At 36.7% G+C, this 21,831-nt stretch overlaps 1 protein-coding gene across 1 annotated transcript in view; it reads left to right on the forward strand.

The window, feature by feature from the left end:
- The window catches only part of LOC107732954 (netrin-G1-like), a 64,647-nt gene that overhangs the window by 21,578 nt on the left and 21,238 nt on the right, over positions 1–21,831 (forward strand). The window contains exon 4 of the mRNA XM_016544426.1: positions 15,697–16,340. Within this exon, the coding sequence (XP_016399912.1) occupies positions 15,697–16,340 (644 nt within the window). The remainder of the gene's footprint in view (positions 1–15,696; positions 16,341–21,831) is intronic.

Consider the following 21,831-nt stretch of genomic DNA (forward strand, 5'->3'; position numbering starts at 1 on the left):
GCTCTGAGTCACTAGATTACTATAATTCTTCTGAACTCTGACCTGCTCTCACAGAATGCATGAAAGTGAACAGAGGTGCCAGATTACCATGTGGTCCCCAAGCAGTTTAAGCAAGGAAACAAGGATGAGCGTGCAGCTTATAGCTGCTCTGAGATCATCTGAATATTGACAGGCTTTATGGCAGAACTGTCTTTGTTTGGCAATGATAAACAGAGCTATTTATAGAGCCTCTTGTTTGGTGGTTCAATTGTCAGTCACTGAATTTAGTACAAAACACTCTACGGACAATGACAACATGACAAGACCTGACAAGGTGGCTTTTGGTTGGAGAACCTCACTTATGCAACTATTCAGTAACCATGCACAATTTCATGCTCAACAAGGCCACAAAGGCAATTTCCTGTCAGAACTATTCTTATGTGCAATTTTTCTGTAAGCCATATGGTACTTTCTCTCAGCCTGTATTTGGATGAGGATAAAATACCATTGTGCTGAGACATATGACTCTGAAGCATTCAGACATTTAATTTCACAATGAATGTGTAAAAATAACAAGATAAATAATGCAGAGATGTATAAACAAGACTGACGGTTTCCAGGACCAGTAATCCCATTGTGGATGTGCTGAGAATGAAACAGAGATGTGAAATTCAAAGCCATAAAATCCTGCTATGACAGCAAACAATGAATGAATGAATGAATTAATTAATTTTAGATATACAATATTAATATTATTCTTATTTCCACATTGTTAATATAAATAGTAGTAGTAGTTGTTCTAGTAGTAGTAATACTAATAATAATACTTAATTAAAAATAATTAATATCTCAAGCACACATTTCTCATTTAAAATACTCCAAATTCATTAACAATTGAATGTGGTTAAGTACAAATTCATGTGTGTACACACATATTGTGAAATCTATTGTGAGAAGTTCTCCTATGTGTATAAATATGAATAATCCACAGATATCTGTTTTTATTTAAAAAGTCTAAAAATTAAAGTAGTTATCTATTAGAAATATATAGTGTAGGTGTATCTACCTATCTGTCTATATCTATCTATCTAACTTGAGTCGATAGATAGATAGATAGATAGATAGATAGGATTACGTTTTTCTTTAACAGATTTAATTATTGAAAAATTAGTAAAATGATCTAAGATGTCTAAAAACTTTAGTCGAAATTTTTTTTAGAAATACATGTCAAGAATCTATATGCATGTTATTGTATAATGGCTGTTAATGCGGTTTCCCAAAATTATTTACTCATCACTCTTTTCATTTCATTACACAACACACTATACTTTACTTTCTTGCTGTTATGGGAAAACCAACCAGACATAAATTACCGTGAATCAACTTGCCTTATCAGTCTCATTTCCCCAAAAAGTCAAGCTGAAGCCAAGATGCAGCAAATAAATTAATGAAACTAAGGGCTTTTGGCAATCCAGCGCAAGCTGTCTGCCAGCAACACGCTCCTAACGGCAAGGGATTCCTTTCAGAGTCTGGCCTGCTGGCTGGCACTGTGAATTTCCCATCCTCCTTCTGATCTGAGCGGCTTAGGCAGTCTTTGAGACAGAGCCTCATGAGCATGTGTCAGACCTGCATCCGAAGAGAGCGAGTGCTGGACTGATGGCTTGTTCAGGATCACAGGGGTCACAGATGTTGAAAACCTCTTCACTCCGAGACATACAAAAGCACTGAAGCAATAGAAAGACGCTTTTGTTTGGACAGTTTCTGGAGAGGCAGTTTATGAGTAATGTACTTCATAAAATGCCACGGTCATAAACACTGGAACACTTCATGTGGCACGTGGGGACAACAGTTGCTTTAATGGCTTGAGACTTTTCTTTAGTACAAGTACTAGTGTCATTCTTCAACTATTCCATTTGGACTTGTCAGCATGAGGCTCAGCTGTGTGACTGAAGGAGAGGAATTGACACTGCCCTGTGTAGGTTTGGCAGTGAAGGGAGAGTGGCCAGTAGCCAAAACTTAAATTCATTATGTAGTTATATTATATTGAATATTATGTTCAGGGGTGCACACGTTTTTCAGTCTGGTTCTCATGAGCACCTGGAAATTTGGTTTGGTTCTCACGTTGCATAGTGTGACCCATTAAATCTGTCTATAAACTATAAAAAATAAAATAATGAATAATAGTAATAATAGTATTATTGCAACAAAATAATTTAATAATAATACAAAAAATATTTAAACAAAATAATAAATTAAGTATGATAATACTATCATATTTTAAAATAAAAAGTGAGTATTAAATTAAAATACAATTATTTTACAGTACACTTAAAAATACAATGCCAGTATTTAAATTTTCTGTTATTTCTTTTTTACTTTTTTTTTTTTCTTTTATATAAATTTTCATAATTTTCAAACCTAAAATCAGCAAGCTTTTTGTCAGGTTGCCGGCAAGTAGATGTGCTGCCGGTTTTAGCCGTCAATAAATGAAATGTCACAGTTTTGCGCATTGCTCTGAAACCAGCACCACATACCCTAGAGTTATGCTTTCAGTTCAAATGGAAATCTTATACAGTATTACAGTTAGTCGATCTAAAAAAAAAATGTGTGTTGATTGGACTTTTGGTTACTGTGATATAGCCTGTGCAATCTGTGTTCTTGCCTTTATGACTTTATGCCCTGGTCTCTCCCTATCAATATAATACAGAAGACAATGATTTTTGGATGTTCAAGATTTTTACTTTTTTTCAACAGTTTTTAATATTTTATTTTTAGTCGTGATGCAAGAAATACTGTTTCCGGGTCCAAGCCTCTACTCACTTCTAGTGTTGGGGAAAGTTACTTTTAAAAGTAATGCATTACAATATTGCGTTACTCCATAAAAAAGTAACTAATTACGTTACTTAGTTAATTTTTATGGAAAGTAATGCGTTACGTTACTTTTGCGTTACTTTTTAAATCTGGACAGGGCTTGCTTGTTTGTTTTTAAAATAAAAAAGTTATATTTTTGGCAAATATAAAAGCCTCTTCACACCAAAAGTGAAATGAATAAGCCGCAGGCTGAAGGAAATGTAAATTTTCGTCCGTACAGTAGAATGCAGAAGAAGAAATTTCAACACACTTCAGCAATAAAAAAAGACAGACGAATGTTTGTCTAGAGTAATTTTTGCTTATTAGTATGGTTGAACTGGATCATCGAAGGTCAGAAGCAAAGACATTGGTTAATAGAATGGGATTAAATACATAAAGGATATTTGTGTTGTTTAACATTTAATTATTGCAGGTTTGCGTCATATTCTGAGTTGCATTATTTTTATTCATTTTGAGGAATACTGAATCTGTGTTTTTTTTTTTTTGTGAGTGAGATGAATTAATGCATATTCATATTTATTTTAGAACAACAGTTACATCTGATTTCTCAACATGGGGACAGGAGAGCTGTCAATCAAATTGGAAAAAAAAAGTAACTTGCGTTACTTATTTGAAAAAGTAACTCCGATATTCTCTTGTAAATTAAAAAGTAATGCGTTACTTTACTAGTTACTTGAAAAAAATAAGCTGATTACGTAACTCGCATTACTTGTAATGCGTTACCCCCAACACTGCTCACTTCTATTGAGAATACTATATTAACAGCTGCTTATGAGCACTATTTACTTAGATCATATATTTAAGCTAAGCAATTACAAACTCACAGTGTACACTAAAGTCTCCGGGCTCATGGCACCCTGGACAACAATATTTTAACTATTCAGAAAAGATATATCACTGTCTGACCATCTGAGATTTCGATATGAAGATAAAGTTTAGGATCTTAATTTTTCGGTAGTATTTCAGCACACCATAAATGTATATTAGCACCATCTGTTGTTTGATCTGGCATCTGATGGAGCATTTGGACCCAAAAACAGTGATGCGTGACATCAGACTTAACAAGCTGATAACAGCCCTGATGGGAGATGGACTTATAATGGATAGGTAGTTGATTTTGCTATTGCCATAATGCACTTACAGTTACATATTTTAAAGGATTTTGTGGGTTATAGTCAACCTTGTCTACTGTGACACTGTGACATTTGTATTGTATTGTATTATTTTGACTTGTACCTTTAACCCACCACCATCTGTACCTATAACCCACAAGCAGTCTTTCTTCAAGACGCTTAGTTCTGCATCCAGGTTTTTGAGCCAGTCATAAATATACCGTGTCTAACCACCCTGGAGCCGCAGGAAAATGACATCAGCATTAAAAAAATAGCTTTGCAATTTGTAGCATTAATTGGCAGCTAAAAATTATTCTTCTCAAAATCTCTCAGTAACTTCACCTGCTATAGCCTTGTGAAAACACCTTGCACATGAGATGTATAAAACAGGCTGTTATTATGAGAGATTTGTTGAAAGCCTGCATATATGGAGAGCTTCCTGGGGGAAAAAAACTGAGAGACATCTGGGGCTTGTTTCCAAAAGCATTGCCAACTGTGGTCACAAGTTCCATTGTTACCAACATAGTTCAGCAGTTTACAGCATCACATGTGAATGGCTGTTGTTCACCTGACACAGGACCCTTTGGAAGTACATGGCTTGAAATGTGACATCTTTGCTCAAGGGACCAAGAGTAATCACTCTAAAACTACATGAAAAATGACGTCATGGCAATGCTGATTGGTTGATGTCACCAGGAGAAGATGGAAAATTAATTGGCAGACCCCCTCTAGTAGCCTATTAGCCCACTTCACACTTTCAAGAGTATTATTTCAACTTTCTGACACCGTCACAACACTGAAAATGAGCATTAAAAATTGATCGCTCCCATTATAATCAACAATGCTGAGTAAAGTGCAATGCAAGCACCCATTAGGGTAGTGCAGTGTTCACATTTAACACAAAAACGTATAGTGTACAAATAATACTTTTAGATTTTTAAGGAACTCATGTCCATGGCCCCACATGGGGAAACGCTGTACTGTACTAGAATGAAATAAGAACAATATATTTGTTTCTTGCACCCACAATCCTATATAGAACAAGCAGTTTTGCCAGAATACACAGCTAATTGAGAAAGATGCAAAAATGAACCAGATGGTGTATTTACAGAATATGCCAGCATGGGTGAATGAGTCCAGACATGTAAGACAGCTAAACCTTGAGATATGGAGTCAAAAAGGTTTTAAGGGACCTTTGACAACACTCAGTGTGGTGTGAGTAAATGAGGACTTAATATTAATCAGAATGAGTCACAATGCTTGAACTCATCTTCAGTTTCTCCACCAGAACTGAGTTGATTTAAGAAACAGCTCATTAATCATGCTATGAAATTTCAATGACTAACCCTACAGTAAAGTGGCAATCAAGAATACATGAATAGTCAGATGGTTAATCAGCTGAGTCTGTTGAGTTCATTTGCAAAAACCGATAACTCCATTTATTTTTTTTATTGCGCATTCCAAGTAATATCAATCAAACTGCAGTTGGGTTGTTTTGATTAAGTAATAATAACTTAAACAAATACAGGTAATTTACTAAATTAAAGTTAATTGAAAGTATGTTTTTTTTTTACATGTACGGGTAATACAGGTAATTTACTAAATTAAAGTTAATTGAAAGTATGGTTTTTTTTACATATTAAAAGTTTGTTTTATAGCAAAAGCAGATAACTCCAACAGTCGTTTTTTGGCAAAAGCAGATAACTCCACATTTCATGTTTTAGAGTTTAAAAAAAACACTCTTTTAATCTTTGTAATCTCCTCAGATGACTATGTAGATGCCTGACAAACGTTGTTGTTGTTGTGATCATAAACTGTATGGATGTGATTACACGCAATACACGAAGCTTTTCCATCACCATTGTTTCTCTTCACAAGTGTGACATATTTAAATTATTAGAGGGTCACTTGTTTAACAGAAACTACCTCTGTATTGTTCCATGCAACACAGTGAGCTTAGAGCTGATATGATTTAGAGTCGCATTTGTGTTATAAAATAAAATAAAAAAGAGTGAAAGGGGAGTAAAGAATCAGGAAGGGCAGGTGTGAAAGTTCAAGGAGCGCAGACATAACAGCTATGTTGTGGTATGGGTGAACAGTGGTGGTGATGGGCTCAAAGGTCACTGGCTTGCTGGCAACCCTGCCATGTAACACACATGAACCTCAAGGACATGTTATGCATGAACCCAGTAAAAGCATAGGAGAAATACAACAACAGATACATGGCAGCAGTGATGAAGTATAATATCTATCAGGTACTTGCATTGTTCAGAAATGATCCTGTTGTAAGCCTACCACAGAAAAAAAAGATGCTTTGGTAAATTACAACTATGAGATAGATTGTGTTATGAGTCAAGAAGTCAAAATTATGAGATTAAAGTTTGAAACTGTTGTCATATTTATGACTTTTTATTCATAGCTATGACTTTTTATCACATAATTTCCCCTATTTGTATCATAATTCTAATTTAGTATCTCATAATTGTGACTTTTTGTCATAAGTATGATTTACCAAATTATAATTATGATTTTTTAAAATTATTATTATTATTTTATTTTTTATTTTTTTTTAGGCAGAAATTAGCTTTCATTTAAATCTCATCATGGGTAGGTGATAAGAGTTATACAAAAAAAGCTTAATTAATTTTAAAAACCTAATTATGTTCCATATTATACATTATATCACATAAAGAAAGAGGCAGGAAGTGAGTCAACCCAACCCAAATCCATGTGCTGTTAAACATGAGAGACAGAAGACTAGCACAGTGAAGTGGTGGGAAGAACTGTTGATTGAGTTCTGACAGCTTGGGGTATCCGGTCTCCTCCACCCCCTCTGGATAATGAAGTGGTGATAAGTTTAACCAAGCCGGACGAAGCCCCATGGGATAGATGATGAGGCCAGTTGTTAATTAATGTGAAGTTCTCCTGGTCTCTGTATGCTCTGTGTATCCCAATTAGGCTGAAGCTTAGCAACATGTTGCACTTGATTTTCAGTTCACTTCAAAGCTCAGGCTCCTTCTGCTGTTTTCAGGGTCCCTGCTTTCTCAAAGTCTTTATACTAAAGGGCACGCTGCATGGCATGGAGGAAAGACAGCAATGTGTACACTTCTGCTTAGATGCAACCACAGCTTCTACCACTCACATGTCAAGTTATTAAAGTAACACAAGTAATTTGTCTGTCTGCACTAAATGTGAAAATGCTGCATGATTCAACACAATCACAGCCAACCAGAACAGTGTGTGGAAGAGTTCTGTCTGTTTGCGTGCACAGATTCTCGGATTCACAACACTCTAGACAGCATAAACCACATACCTTGTATTTTTATGACTTTGCAATGCTTCTCCAGACAACATTTTAAATGTTTTTTTTTGTGGAAGATGAAGGATTTGTTGTGTAATATATAATGCTTTTAACTTACAAAATTAGTCTCTTCTCATTAGTGCTGTGTTCAAAATATCGTTACGACGATGTATCGTCACAGAGATTTGACGATACGAGTATCGATACAGCTGGCCCTGTATCGATATTGTGGCACGTGTGCAGTAGTGGGCTACTTAATTTATTTAAAATTTTACAACGTTTAAAATTGAGTAGAAAAGTGCGAGGTTTCTAAAAAAGAATGAATAGAGCATATATAGGCTACAACAAGGTTTAACCTGGCCGCAGAGGAAGAATCAAGATTCAAGATTTTTATTTGTCACATACATGGTTATATAGGGAATATATGACCAGCAGTGAAATGTAAGTCAGGTCCGCTCCATGGACAGTGCAATTATTAAAGAATAGCCTACAAACACAAGAAAATTATATATAAATATAGGTATGGAAAAATTAGGTGTGTACGAGAGAAGAATGTGCAAACAGGTTGTACAGGGTAGTAACAAAGCAGAGCCCTACTTCTCATGTTGGATGATTAATATACATGAGGAGAGGTACTAAAAGAACAGCATTTATTCAAAATAAAAAAACTTTAAAAGTTTGTACTATTTTTTATCAATTTAGTATATTCTTGCTGAATAAATGTATTAATTTCTTTCAAGAAAGAAAAAAAGAAAAGAAAAGAAAAAAAAAAACGATCCCACTTTCGAACTTTTGAACGGTAGTGTATATTGTTACAAAAGATTTCTAGTTTGAATAAATGCTGTTCTTTTTAACTTTTTATTCATCAAATAATCCTGAAAAAAAATTTCACAGGTTCCAAATAAATATTCAAAATACTGAAATTGTTAATGGTAAGGTACATAATGGCAGCACCACTGTTCAAATCCATAATTTTTTTCTGCCCCTGATCAGATACGTGTTGTGTTTCCTGAGTGACCTAATGCCTCAGATATTTAGCACGCTGACATCCTGGGGGATTTACTTGGCCCCGGATCTTATCGTAATGTTTTCATTTTACGGCCAATTAAGTGATTTCCAGATATCCAATCGGGAATCTGTCAGGCCTACTCCACAGATCTTATTTTGCAGCGTGTGCAGGTCTCGCTGGCTTCACAGTTCACCACCGCTTTGCTTCATTTCTCCCATGGTCAGTGGGGTAAGTCCTGCACTGCAGTAAAGCACCTCGATGGCTATGGACCATTAAAGTGCTATTGAGTTTCTGTCAAATCGCCAGCACCTACAATCTCTCACTGTCCCTCTGCTCAGCCCTCTCCATTATCAGGCCCCTCCAGCCAGCATGGCTCAACATCACCATAGACATAGCCAAGATTGCCATACCTTGACAGAGTCTGCATTAGTTTCAGCCATTAAAACCTTGCTTTAAGGTCTATGTGAGGCAGGATGTGATGTATCCTTGTGATTCTGGGCTAGCCCATAACCCTTCATCAATATAAGCCTTAGCAATTCTGTTCCTCTGGGAGAGACTGGGGACTCAATCTCATATAGTTGCTTGAGAAGACCCTTGTAGTAATTGAAACGAGGCTCTGCGTCATGAAACAGACAGAGCGAATCCTTCATATGGCTGTGGGAAAGGTCTTTTCTGAAGAGCAGATAAAGGAGAAATCATTGGTTTCAGAGAGTGGGATGATGTTTGACACAGTGGGGACAAAACAAGGGGTCAAGATTTGGCTGGTTAGGATGTTGCCATTATCCCCTGCTGGTAGATACTAGAACTACATCATCTGGTTTTAAAATCTTTCCCCATTGACTGACATTTGAAATTAGCTGTGTATTCTAACTAAACACATATTTTGCAAGCAACATATATACAGTACAACTTTTCTTTAGTAGATTTCAAATTGTGTTATATTTTGAGTTAACAAATAATACTGAAAATTTACAAACCCTCAGGACATCCAAGATGTTGGTGAGTTTGTTCCTTCATCAGAACAAATTTGGAGAAATTAAGCATTACATAATTTGTTCATCAGTGGATCTTCTACAGTGAATGGGTGCCGTCAGAATGAGAGTCCAAACAGCTGAACAATATAATAATCCTCAAGTAAACCACATGACTCCAGTTCATCAGTTAACATGTTAATTAATGTAGTCTGGCAACATTTCCAATTTTTTTTTCCAACTCTATATGATGTAGCATCATAGACAAAACCACTATATTGGTATTAGTTTGATAGCTTCACTTTCCCAAAAACTGAGGATGATAGAAAGTTTCAAATTTCCTATGCTTCAAGGCTGCATTTATTTGATAAAAAATACAGCAAGTATTCTACAGTTATCTAATAACTGTATTCAATAAACTTTTCTGATTATTATCAAGTTTTGGAAACCATGATACATTTTTATTTTTTTCCAGGATTCTTTGATGAATATAAAGTTCAAAAGAGCAGAATTTATTTATTTTATTATTATTTTTTTTTTCAATTTCTAAGTAATTTAAGTTTTTAAGTTACATTTTTCGTCTAATATATATTGCATTTTATTTAAGATTTATTTCAATTAACAGAAACAATTTTTAATGATTTTAGTTTTATTTAATAACAGCAACACTGGAGCTGAACAACTTCAATTCAACCTTTTCTGGCTATAACCAGACTCATAACTACAATGTTCCCCTTCAGGAACACGAGCTGCGTCGAAACGCTACGGGAACGTCTCCAGCGTGACCATGCTCTGAATCACATGTGTAATCAGTCCAATGGATGGGCGAGACGTCACGGGCGGGGTGACGTAGCGACCAGAAAGCATAAAAGCACGTGCGGTGAAACCGGCGTCAGCTTTCTGTCATTCAGCAAGCACTCTGTGTGTGTTTGGGAGCAAAACACGCAGAGTCAGCTCTCGAGGGAGCTGACTGTTCGCATTGTGAGCGTTTGTTACTGCGTATGCTTCCTCTCCGAGGGCTCTCTTTGAGGAAGGAGTCTTCACCGGCGTTTCTCTCGGCGCCGGCCCCGCTTTCGCTGAGGCGGAGCGGCGGCTGTGCTCGTGGGTTTCGCATATAGATCCGGTGGAGGGAATGTAGACGGGCGAGTCCCTATCTTCTTCCTTAACCACCAGATCCTATTCATCCAGACAGTGGCGTCCTATTTTAGATCTGCGTCATTTGAACCGCTCAGTCAGGCGACTGAAGTTCAGCACGCTCGCACTCAAATGAGTCGTGTCTCAGATCAAGTCCGAGGACTGGTTTGGCACGATCGATCTGAAAGATGCACATGTATCCATCCCTCCTCATCACAGGAAGTTCCTGAGGTTTGCTTTTGGGGGCAAAAGCTTACCAACACCGAGTTCGTCCTTTGGCCTTGCACTCTCACCCCACACTTTCACGACTCAACCACATCGACGATTGGTTGATATTAGCTCAATCAGAGTGGATGGCAGTTCGACATCGAGATGTCGTTCTCGCTCACACGAAAGAGCTGGGGTTAAGACTTAACGCCAAGAAAAGTGTGCTTTCTCCAGTACAGAGAACCACTTATCTGGGCGTGGTGTGGGATTCGACCACGATGCAAGCACGTATGTCTCCTGCGGAGGGCGCACCCCCGCCCGGAGCTGTGGAAGCTGTGGGTGTGGTCTCTGAGAAGGCACAACTCATAGCTTCCGGTCTCTCAACCAAGGTTGTTGAGACCATCCTCCATCCAGAGCTCCCTCGACGAGGAAACTGTACTTCTTGGTGCTGAGACCACCAGCTCGACCCAGCTAACTGTCCGTTTGGTACAGTTCTGGAGTTCCTGCAGGCCTGTTTATCCGTAGGGTTGACCCACTCCACCCTAGAGGTCTTCGTGGGGGCCATTGCGGCCTACCACGCCCCTCTCGGTGGCCATTTAGTGGGAAGACACCCTCTTCTTACACGTTTCCTCCACGGTGCGCTGAGGCTAAACCGCGAATCACACAATCTCCTCTGTGTTACAGTACTCCGATATTTCATTGAAAGGCCTTTTCTTTGCTTGACGTGCAATTGCATGCATGGGTTTCAATGCATTTTATTTAAGGAAACAGTTCCTTAAAAACTCACTAATGGTTGCAGCCAGTAATTTGGTGCATGGAATGAATGGGAAATTTAGAGGCTTTAGTGTGTGTGATCTGGGGTGCGATTTTCAAACATTTGTCGCATCAGCTGATTTGTGGGGCAGCTTGGACCTTTTCATCAGGCCCTGCTGTCACTGGGCAATGAATTTATGTTCCTCATCCACATACTCTGTCCCAGACCGCATCAACAGAGGCTCCGCCTGTCAGTCTCACAGCCTTCATGTCTATCACATCTGCTGTTGTTCTTGTTCTTTTCGGTCACTGCACTCTAAATGTTGTACCATTATTAGACAAAAACACAAGAATTGCATTAGTTTGGTAGCTTAATTTATTCCTCTGGCAAAGCTGAATTTTTTTTTAGCAGTCATTACTCCAGTCTTCACTGTTGTATGATGCTTCAGAAATCATTCTAATATGCTGATTTAGTGTTCAAGAAACATTTTGAATGGTTGAGTATATTTTAATTTATTAATTATTTATTTGATTATCTTTTAATTTCAGTTATTGTTGCTATGATGTCTAACAAAATCTTTTGATGTAAGAATCAAAATAATGATCAAAGTACATTTTGATGAAAATCTTAAATAAGTTGTTAACATCATACAAAAGAATTTAGATTCAATAATGGTTTATTGTGAGAATTACAAAAGATGTTGATATCATTTGCAGTGTTATCGAAAAAGAACTCAATGGTACAATAATTCATATACTTAATTGAAGGCTTGTGTCAGTGGCCAAATTATTAAAAATGTGTTCGTGATATTATGTAGGCTACCATATATATATTAATCTATCAATTCTGTACCATCAGTCATTTTAAGTTTAAAATCTGCAACCTGTTTTTCTGCTTTGTGTCAGTTGGGGTAATAATATTGAATGCTTTCATTGAAACTCACAAATACTCAATTAACACATGATCGTATGATGAACGCCCTAACATCCTCGTTCAAACCACTGGCCCGCTCACAGAGACACAATATTGGATTGCCCCTTTAGCTTTATGAGGCAGGACCTCATTAGCGACCAGTCTAACATGACCTTTATGTTGACGTGTCTGTGATGCACACTTCTATGGTGGTAGTCTCATCAACAGGGATTAATAGAGAGCAGCTTTGGAATTTACTGCTGTGGTCCAGTGTTGCTGATAGAGATGTCAGCTATTCTAATGAGCACCACTACACTGTCTTTCCTCTTCTAACAGAGACTATATGTGGAATGAGATATAATCTACATTGATTTTTCAATAGCCACCTTCAACACTGGTCACTCTATCCCCAAGTGTTAAGAGGAGAGAGTGTATTGATCGTGATAAGGCAGCTGTTTTTGGTCAGAGAGCCATTGCAGGAGAATCCCTGCCCTCTTTGTCATATTAAGCCACTCAGTTTCCCTTACGAAAAATACGTTTATTCAAGTGTGCTATTAGTATACTTCTTTTAAAGGGGTCATATGATGCTGCTAAAAAGAACATTATTTTGTGTATTTGGTGTAATGAAATGTGTTTATGCGGTTTAAAGTTAAAAAAACAAATTATCCACATTCAAGTGTTTAAAAAAAGAATGCATGAAGCTAGAATAAAATGTTTTTGTTTACAAGCAGATACCCTGTTCTTTCTTTTGATGTTTTGTATGTTCAGATATTCATGTAAGAAAATTCATACAAATTCATACCTAAAAAGTATGATGTAAAGAAAACTTATGAGTATACTTGCAGTATAAAACTACTAAACTAGTAGTTTACTGAGACTATACTTCAAAGTGTACTAAAAATGCTACTACAAGTATTTAATTAGTAAACTATCAGTATACCTATAAGTTCACTTTTAGTATAGTTGCAGTACAAACTAAACATTTTGATGTAAACTAGTTGTGTACTCAAAAGTTTACTACTGTTATACTTAAAGTATACTTAAAAGTATACTTTTATATACTAGAAAGTGGGCCAATTTAGTCCCAAGGAGTATTGAAATAGTACACTTACAAGTATACTACTAGTACACTGATATCTGTATACTTACTACATAAAGTATACTTAAAAATATACTTGAACTTTACTTAAGTATACTTACTAAAATAAACTTGAAGCATACTACTTTTTGGTAAGGGTTTGTCTTTATCAGGGTATGTAAGTGTTGTAATGTGGTGGAGGAAGAAATCAATGATAGTATGTGTGCAGGTGGTAATTCAGTCCTCTACTTTGCATGCACACAGAGGGGGTCATTTAGTAACGTTTAGACTTAAATAGTTAAGCTAAAAAGTACCCTTATCGTATTCATGTTGTTAAAAATCCATACATATTTTCTATGGGACACACTTGCTAAATGACAGTTTACAGCGAGCAGGAACAACCAAGCTGGGATAAAAAAAGAGAGAGAGAGAGAATCCGTGAATATTGCTCATGGCTGTGTTAAATCTTGAATTGAAGTACTGGCTCGATTTGAATTTCATGAGTGAATATTAATTCAATTTACCACAGCCAACAGGAAGACAAATTAGAGTTTTAATTGGATTCAAAAAAGAGAATTTACTCAATAACAATTATGAGAAATTCAACAGGTACTGGCATTCTGGGAGATTAAGTCTTCCATCTTGGTCCATACATTGGTTTAATATAAGGAATTATATATTGAAGTACGCCATTCTATCAACCTTATTTTTCAACATAGATGTAAGTTATTTCTTGAATGTGCAAGACTTCCAATCATTTAGTCGCTATAGGTAAATAACTAATAGAATAACAAAGTGCAGTAAACGTTATTACTATTAATGGTGTTATTACTATAAACTGTATTTAACAATACTATTTGGACTACAACCCAGTGAGTTTATGATTACAATAACAAATAAAATAATATGATATCAAAAACCAGTTTGCAACATCAAGCAGCATAACAGACAGCTAAAATAACTGGAAGTGGCTGACATCGGAAACCTTGCACATTCAAGTTAAAAGTGGTCGCGTCTGATGTTACGTTAAAAATAAGGCATGAAGGTGACATTTCAAACAGATCCAAACTGTCTCTTTTTATTCGTCTCTCTGTAAGGCCTATAAAACCTTCAAAAGTTTAGTTAAATGACTTTCAGACCAAGCTTTGTCAAAATCATCATTCAAATTCGAACAGTAATTCTGCATTCTGTTTGCTTCAGACAACCACATTTCAGATTCAGGAATCAAATTTAAAAAGCCATTCTGAATGGTCGACAATTCTCCTAGAAGTAGGAGGAGGAATATGACGCATTTTATCACTCACTTGTAAAATTTGTAGATTGAAAGCAACAGTTACTATGAACTGTTTTTGTATAGCAAGAATATATGTAAAGGTTCTTCAGAAATGTATATTTTGTGCTTCATGGAAACTAGTGTATGGGTTTGGAGTGACATGAATACCAGTAAATGAATTTTCCTTTAAAGTATATGTGTTTATTCTCCTCACTTGTGCCCAAGTGAAATGGTCTTTGCTCAGCACATCATCTAAGATCCCATCTCCCTGTGAACAATCCTGGACTAAACAAACAAGGGAAATACATTCTGATCCAACAACGCAGAGCAGATAATTAATTTGATGAGAGGAAGCATCACAATCTGTCAGTTCTTCCACTGACAGCAGCGATGGGGATAAAATTATTCCACAAACAAAGCTGAATATTTTGTCCCAAGAGCCTTTAGATGTTATGCATCTTTTGTAATTGCATTCTGCCGCTGTTTGTGCCTGACACAAAACAAGATTTATGACAATTGCAGCCGATCAAACATGTATACAAGGCGGAAATTAATGGCCGTCTCCTCAAAGTTCATGACTGATTGTCATTTGTGCTATGGCTCAGAGGTGTGCAGAATTTTAATGAAAAAGTTGATCTGAGACACAGTGGCTCAGCGGTGCAGGGCAGACACAGACGCATGAAAAATGCATGGAGCTCCGTGTGTACCTCCAACTTCACTCATCGGAATTCCACTCCCATTCCAACTGGCCAACAAGCAAGAATATCAGTTATATTAGCAATTTGGGTGGTAGTGAGCGAGCGGGTAACCGTTGAGCAGCTCTCATGAGGCACACCGCTCTGAATGTAGGCGATGGCCATTCAGAGTGCCATATTCAGCAGTCACCTCAGGAAAACATCCAACTTAACTGCGTTAATTGAGGCTGAAGTGTTTTCACAAGAATATGTTCATTAACATCTTGATTCATGTGGAGAATCAAACATTTCAGTGTGGGTTCCCTAAGTTCACCTCAAACGAGTGCCACTGTATAATGGGAAACCTGTTACTATAAGCATACTACATAATTAACACATCCGGTCTCTATGTGTGTTTCAGGAAAACCCATATATGTGTAATAACGAATGTGATGCTGATACCGAAGAGCTGGCCCACCCACCCGAGCTCATGTTTGACTCTGAAGGACGAAACCCAACCACGTTCTGGCAGTCGACCTCCTGGAAGAAATACCCGAGGCCCCTTCAGGTCAACATCACGCTGTCCTGGAACAAAACAATAGAACTCACAGATGACATTGTCCTCACCTTCGAGTCTGGCCGACCCGAGCAGTTAGTCTTGGAGAAGTCACTGGATTATGGTCGTACGTGGCAGCCATACCAGTTTTACGCATCTGACTGTTTGGATGCCTTTACTATGGAGCCAAAAGCAGTACATCAGCTGACCCCAAACACGATGCTAGAAATCATCTGCACTGAGGCCTATTCAACGGGCTATGTGTGGAAGTACGATAAGACTGTACGCTTCGAGATCAAAGACCGCTTCGCCCTTCTTGCTGGTCCGAGATTGCACAACATGGCTTCTCTGTATGGGCAGCTGGATACCACCAAGAACCTAAGGGATTTCTTCACCCTCACTGACCTTCGCATTAGACTTCTACGTCCTGCTACCGGAGCCACAATGGTGGATGAGAACAACCTTTCTAGATACTTCTATGCCATCTCTGACATTAAAGTGCAGGGCAGGTAAGCTAATTCCTCTTTGAGTCTTAATTTAACAGAACATGCCTATCATTGGGTTTTAAGTACTTTTGCTTAAGTACTTCTAAAAATAAAAATGCTAAATGAAAACATCAGTATATAAATAAAATGCAAATGCCCATTAAAAACAAATATGCGATTGAGGTGGATTAATTGCTCAGTATAGGCTCACTGGAAGAACGTGCCTCTACCTAAGTTTTTGCACAACAGTTCACTGCAGTGTAATTGTGATTACAAGGGCAAATTATCATTTAAGAATTATTTTCATGCAGTTTCGTGCAAAATATTATGTTATGATCTCAAAATACTTTTACATGATTTGCATGATTTTACATTAGTTAACAAATCATGCATCTTGACATTTGCAGAAAATAACTAGCTCCATATGTATGGTTTTTCTGAAATAGGTAAACTTGCTTGGTAACTCACCTGGTACAGCATTGTACTGTACTTGTGGTGCAGAGTTCTCTGGTACGCGTCCTGTGAAACAAGTCACGATAAAAGAGCTACTTGTAGAAGTGAGCTAAAATTAATTATTGAAGCTAAAATGAAATTATTGCCAAGTTTTATGCATGTAGCCCCAGACCAGCTTTTGCAGGGCACCACATACTCTAGTGTCAAATGACAGAATAAGCTTAATGATTGACAACTTATATTTTTCTCTAAAATTAGAAGTCAAGCTGTATGGAGGGACATTGCAATGGGCAATAAAAAAATCAAATGGACCTCAAAGGTCTTATTTAGCCGGCATAAAAAAGCAAAAAGTGCAGCATGACTTCACAATACCTTCACAAGTCAAATGATGGCACAATAGAAATATAAACACAGCAGCTGCTGTCCAAATTGGGCCGGAATGGCTCATAAGCAGTTGGTTTATGTGAGACTAACTTGGTTCATAATGACGCATTTGATAGGTCCCCTGTGAATCTAAATGCACAGCTCTAAATTAGGATTCAAAGGACTGCAGTGGTAGATTAGGGCAATTACAGAGTGAGCTAATTGGAAAGAGACTAATCTACTAATTAAGACCATTTATTGCTGATTAAATAATAACCACCGGGGACACATCACCATGCAAGTGAGCATCTGAGGGTATTTTATATAGATGGTAGTGCATGGTTTTTGATCCCTCATATTGTACTCCTTTAGACTTTAGAACACACATTTTCATTTGAAGACCCATTGCACAATATTTCAAACCGATTTTATAGTTCAAAGGAAGTTGTACACATGCACGCCCCAGTAGACAGTGCTCCTCTTGTGTCAGGAATTTTTTGCTTATTGAGTTGAATGAGCCGACAAATCTTTAGTTAGGCTTGGGAAATCATGCACATGGTCCATTACTGAGGCATAAACAAGCAAAATAAGAAAAATAAAATGTTTGACATTTGGCAAATTGTTTTACCTGATGCAGAAAGTTTCACCGTATAGTGTCAACAACACAATATTACAAAATATCCTCGAGTGCATTCTACATTTTTCAAAACATTTAACTTTTAAAAGGATAGTTCATTCCTTAACAAAACTTGCAATCAATAACAGGGTAAAAAAGACATTGTCACCTTTGTGCAGGCAATCAATTATGAACATGTTTGTGTAAAAAGACATTGAACGTGCAGATCTAACATGAGTTTGTCAGCACTCCACACGTTCACTTTTTGAACTTAAAATAGAGCAAAGGAGAGATAAGCAGAGATAACCTTATGTCTTAATGAAGACAGTGGGGCTGCTGTTGTTGGCTTTGATGTGTTGAGAGTCTGTAAGAAGAGGGAGGTGTGGAAAGTGCAGTGCTTGATGTTGGGAAGGACCTCCACCTATAGTCTCCTTATGAACTACAGCTTCCACTCAGTCTAGACCAAATTATCCTCACAGGAAGTCTTAGGTTCATTAAAAGCTCTAATTGAGTCATCGTACTTCAAAAATACTGCTTTCTGTTTTCAAAAAAATAAGACTAAAATTGTGATTCATCAATTAAAATTTACTGGCAGCCTCCTTCTATGATAAAAGAAAGAATTCTTTGATCTTCTCTTTTAACAATGTAAGGAGGAAGTCTTTATATTGTTTATAATGGACAAACTTATCTTTTCAAACGAAGAAAAACTACTTTAGGTAATAGAAAGAAAGGAAAAGTGATTTAGGAAACAACGTTTGTTTACAATTAAAGTGTTAAATCTGAGGTCTCTGCTTCTTTGCAGTCACCATATTTTGCCATTTATTAGTTCCTGAGGCAAATCAGAGGTGAATACAGGTACATCCAATATTTTCTCCTGCCTGTGGGTTTTCAATTCAATTTAATCCCAAAAATCTCTGACACAGAGAAGAATATTGCAGATGAGGTCTTTTGACCAGGGTTGTGTAGTTATTCACTTGGATGGGGTTAGTAGTGTTGAAGGAAACAATGCCTTGCAAGTCTCCAGCACACAGAAGAGCTCAAAAACATTAAATAGTGCAGGGATGATTCCTAACAAGATCTGCATCTTCATAGTAATGTTATTCTGAAAATGAATGAGATGTTTTCATTTACAGTCTAATGGTAGATAAAACTGCAATCATGTCCTTTAAACATTTTTAAAACTACGATTGAGTGCAGAGTTTATATGTACAAAACCCTGAGAACGAAAAATGTAAATGTGATAACACAAGAAAACCGAGTTTGAAATCATCAGGTTGTTCAGGTTGTTTTCAGTCAAAATGTAAATGGACATATTTACCCACATGAATTCTTCAATCTTGTAACAGCATAGCAAAGCACCGTAAAAGTAGTTCATTCAATATGTGTGCTATATTCAAAGTCTTCTAAAGTCATACGATAGCTTTGTGTGTAACACACCTTAATTTAAATAATCATTTACTGAAAATCCTCTCCTCCAGTGAGCTGTTTATGTCTGTGACTGGATCAGTCCAAATTATGAACAGATTTTCAAAGAATTACATTTCTGTCTGTTCCTCCCACATAAGTATATCCAACCTTACTTGGATACATATAGTACACTCATATACATTTATATATACATTATAGCAATTCTCATCTGCTTGATTGTTAATATAATGAAAACTATATTATTGCACAGCTCTATATACAGAATATCTGACTTTAACCACATGCATACAGTATACTCATATTAAGCAATATATATGTAATATAGCACATATAAACTGCTTGATTGTTTATATTGTTGCAAAACGTAAGCTATATTATCACCCAACTCTTTTATAAAGTTGGATATTTAAGTATACTTAGGTCGATATTTACCATATAGTGAACACTCGTTTGCTTATCTTGTTGCAAAATCAGTACCGGCACTTCTTTTTTTCCACTTCAAGCACTGTGCAAAATGTAAACTATATCATCGGCCAATTCTAATCTAATATTTATTGTAACTGCATATAGAAAAGAGCAACCAGCACATTCTTCAGAATTCACATTCTGTGTTCCACCAAAACAAAGAAAGTCATACAGGTTTGGAATGACATGAGGCTGAATACATGATGAAAGAAATTTCATATTCAGCAGAACTATCCCTTTATTGACTGCTCTTTAGTGAATTTTTAACAGCTAAATGAAAACAGGCCATGCAAGGACTCATGATCTAAAAACTGCCTTCAAGATCTTTTTTACATAGCACTCCACTTTTAGGATTATCTAATATTCAATAAAATATATTTTTAGGCCTTTGCGATTTTTTCATCCCAATTTAAATATGCATGATCTGAGGAAAGATTATTTAGATGAAACGGTCCAAAGGAAAAATCTCTGAAACAGCTGCATCACTTTGGCTGTTTCAGTCCCAGCAGACTCTTGCGTTGTAATACTAAAATAAATGCTTCACACGTCAAAGAGTGCCAACTTACAGCATCTTGCACAAAGATCTACCTAGTAGTTCAACCCTTCTGTTATCTTCATTTTTCACTCATGTGATTTATGTTCCCTGAACTCATACTGATGCAAAACCACAGTGAATATGAAAACATTTCAGATTGTTTTCTTGTTTTCAGAAACTATCAACAATCACAGAGTTTCACAATTTAATTCATTAACATTGTATTAGTTTTATATTGAATGTAATATTTTATTCAGAAGGCGTCAGCCGATGATAACATGCCCTCGTGAACTCTTCGGAGTGCAATTCAGAATATCAATTCAGATTGTTAAACTGCAAATTGCTCAGTTCGCATGAGGCTTGATTTGAAAGTCATAGGCTGAGCTTTTGAGTACAGATGTTTGTCACAACTGACCATGTTTCCTGCCAATCATTTCTGATTCATATCTAAGATATTTAATTATGCCTAATGAGAAGCTTTGCTGCAGTCATCAATAATAAACGAGCAACTGAAAAAAAAAAAAACATCAACATAAACTCTCCCTTGAGGTACTGCAGTAAACTTGAATATCAACACATTTTGCACTCTCAAAAATAACACTACATTATTAATTTAACCCAGCTGCTTTAGAGCCAACATTATGCAAGTTTTCTTTTATAACAGAACTTACGTGAATATAAATACATATGCTGATCAAATTATATCGAAAAGCACAGTAATGTCAATCATTTCTGTTATGTTTTTTACGCACCATTTAATTCCCCATTTTCCAGAAACCGTTCCGCCGCTATACTTATCAATAATCATAGCACTTTATCACATACTTCCACATATGCTGTGTCCCCACTTCACTGTTTATCCAAGCAGCTTTGAAGATGAGGGAGACGTTGTGTTTGATCAAAGCAGGGATGGGACAGAGTCCCTTATTAGCATAATATTCATGCAGATCAGAGTAAGTGCTCCATAATAGGGCCTGTCGTTGAAACAAATTGCAGGCGTAGCTCTCAGCAATGCCAACCAGAGTGCCACAAATTCAAATCGGATTTAGTTGCAGTGGAATAATCAGAGTAGGCGAATTACGCTGTGATGAATTCCTAATATTTCCCCAGAAATCTGGAGAGCCCCTCCAGGGTCAACTACATTTTGAGATGAGACACAAACAATTTGCCTGAGATGTATTACATTCCACCCAGATGAGTTAGGAAATTGGCCACCGCGCAGAGTCAGTCAGTCCTAATAGGAATCCTCATTTCAACAGCTTCACAATGGTGAATTATGTGGCCATGGCTTTTAGGGTCATTATTGAAGTTTCAATACACCCAAGGCACAGTGCATGTCAAAATACAATTGTGAGACTTACTTGTTGCTGCTTATAGTATCATGCAAAACTGAATAAAGGAATAACATAGGCTAGATGTAAGGTATTTCTCTGGAGCTGCTTTTATATTGTGGGTGACAGCTAGACATAATAGCTGACCTTAGTCTAGTGTTCGTGGTCATGTACACATTTTTGTTTTTGTTTCATTGTCACTTTTTAAAATTTTTTTTTTATTAATAACTCATCCTGTCATACTCGTTTGTTTTAAGTCAGTTTTACTCTGACTGAAATTACTTTGCACACACATATATATATATATATATATATATATATATA

This window comes from Sinocyclocheilus rhinocerous, unplaced genomic scaffold, assembly GCF_001515625.1.
Source record: "Sinocyclocheilus rhinocerous isolate Xijiao unplaced genomic scaffold, SAMN03320098_v1.1 scaffold1001, whole genome shotgun sequence".
Lineage (NCBI taxonomy): Eukaryota > Metazoa > Chordata > Actinopteri > Cypriniformes > Cyprinidae > Sinocyclocheilus > Sinocyclocheilus rhinocerous.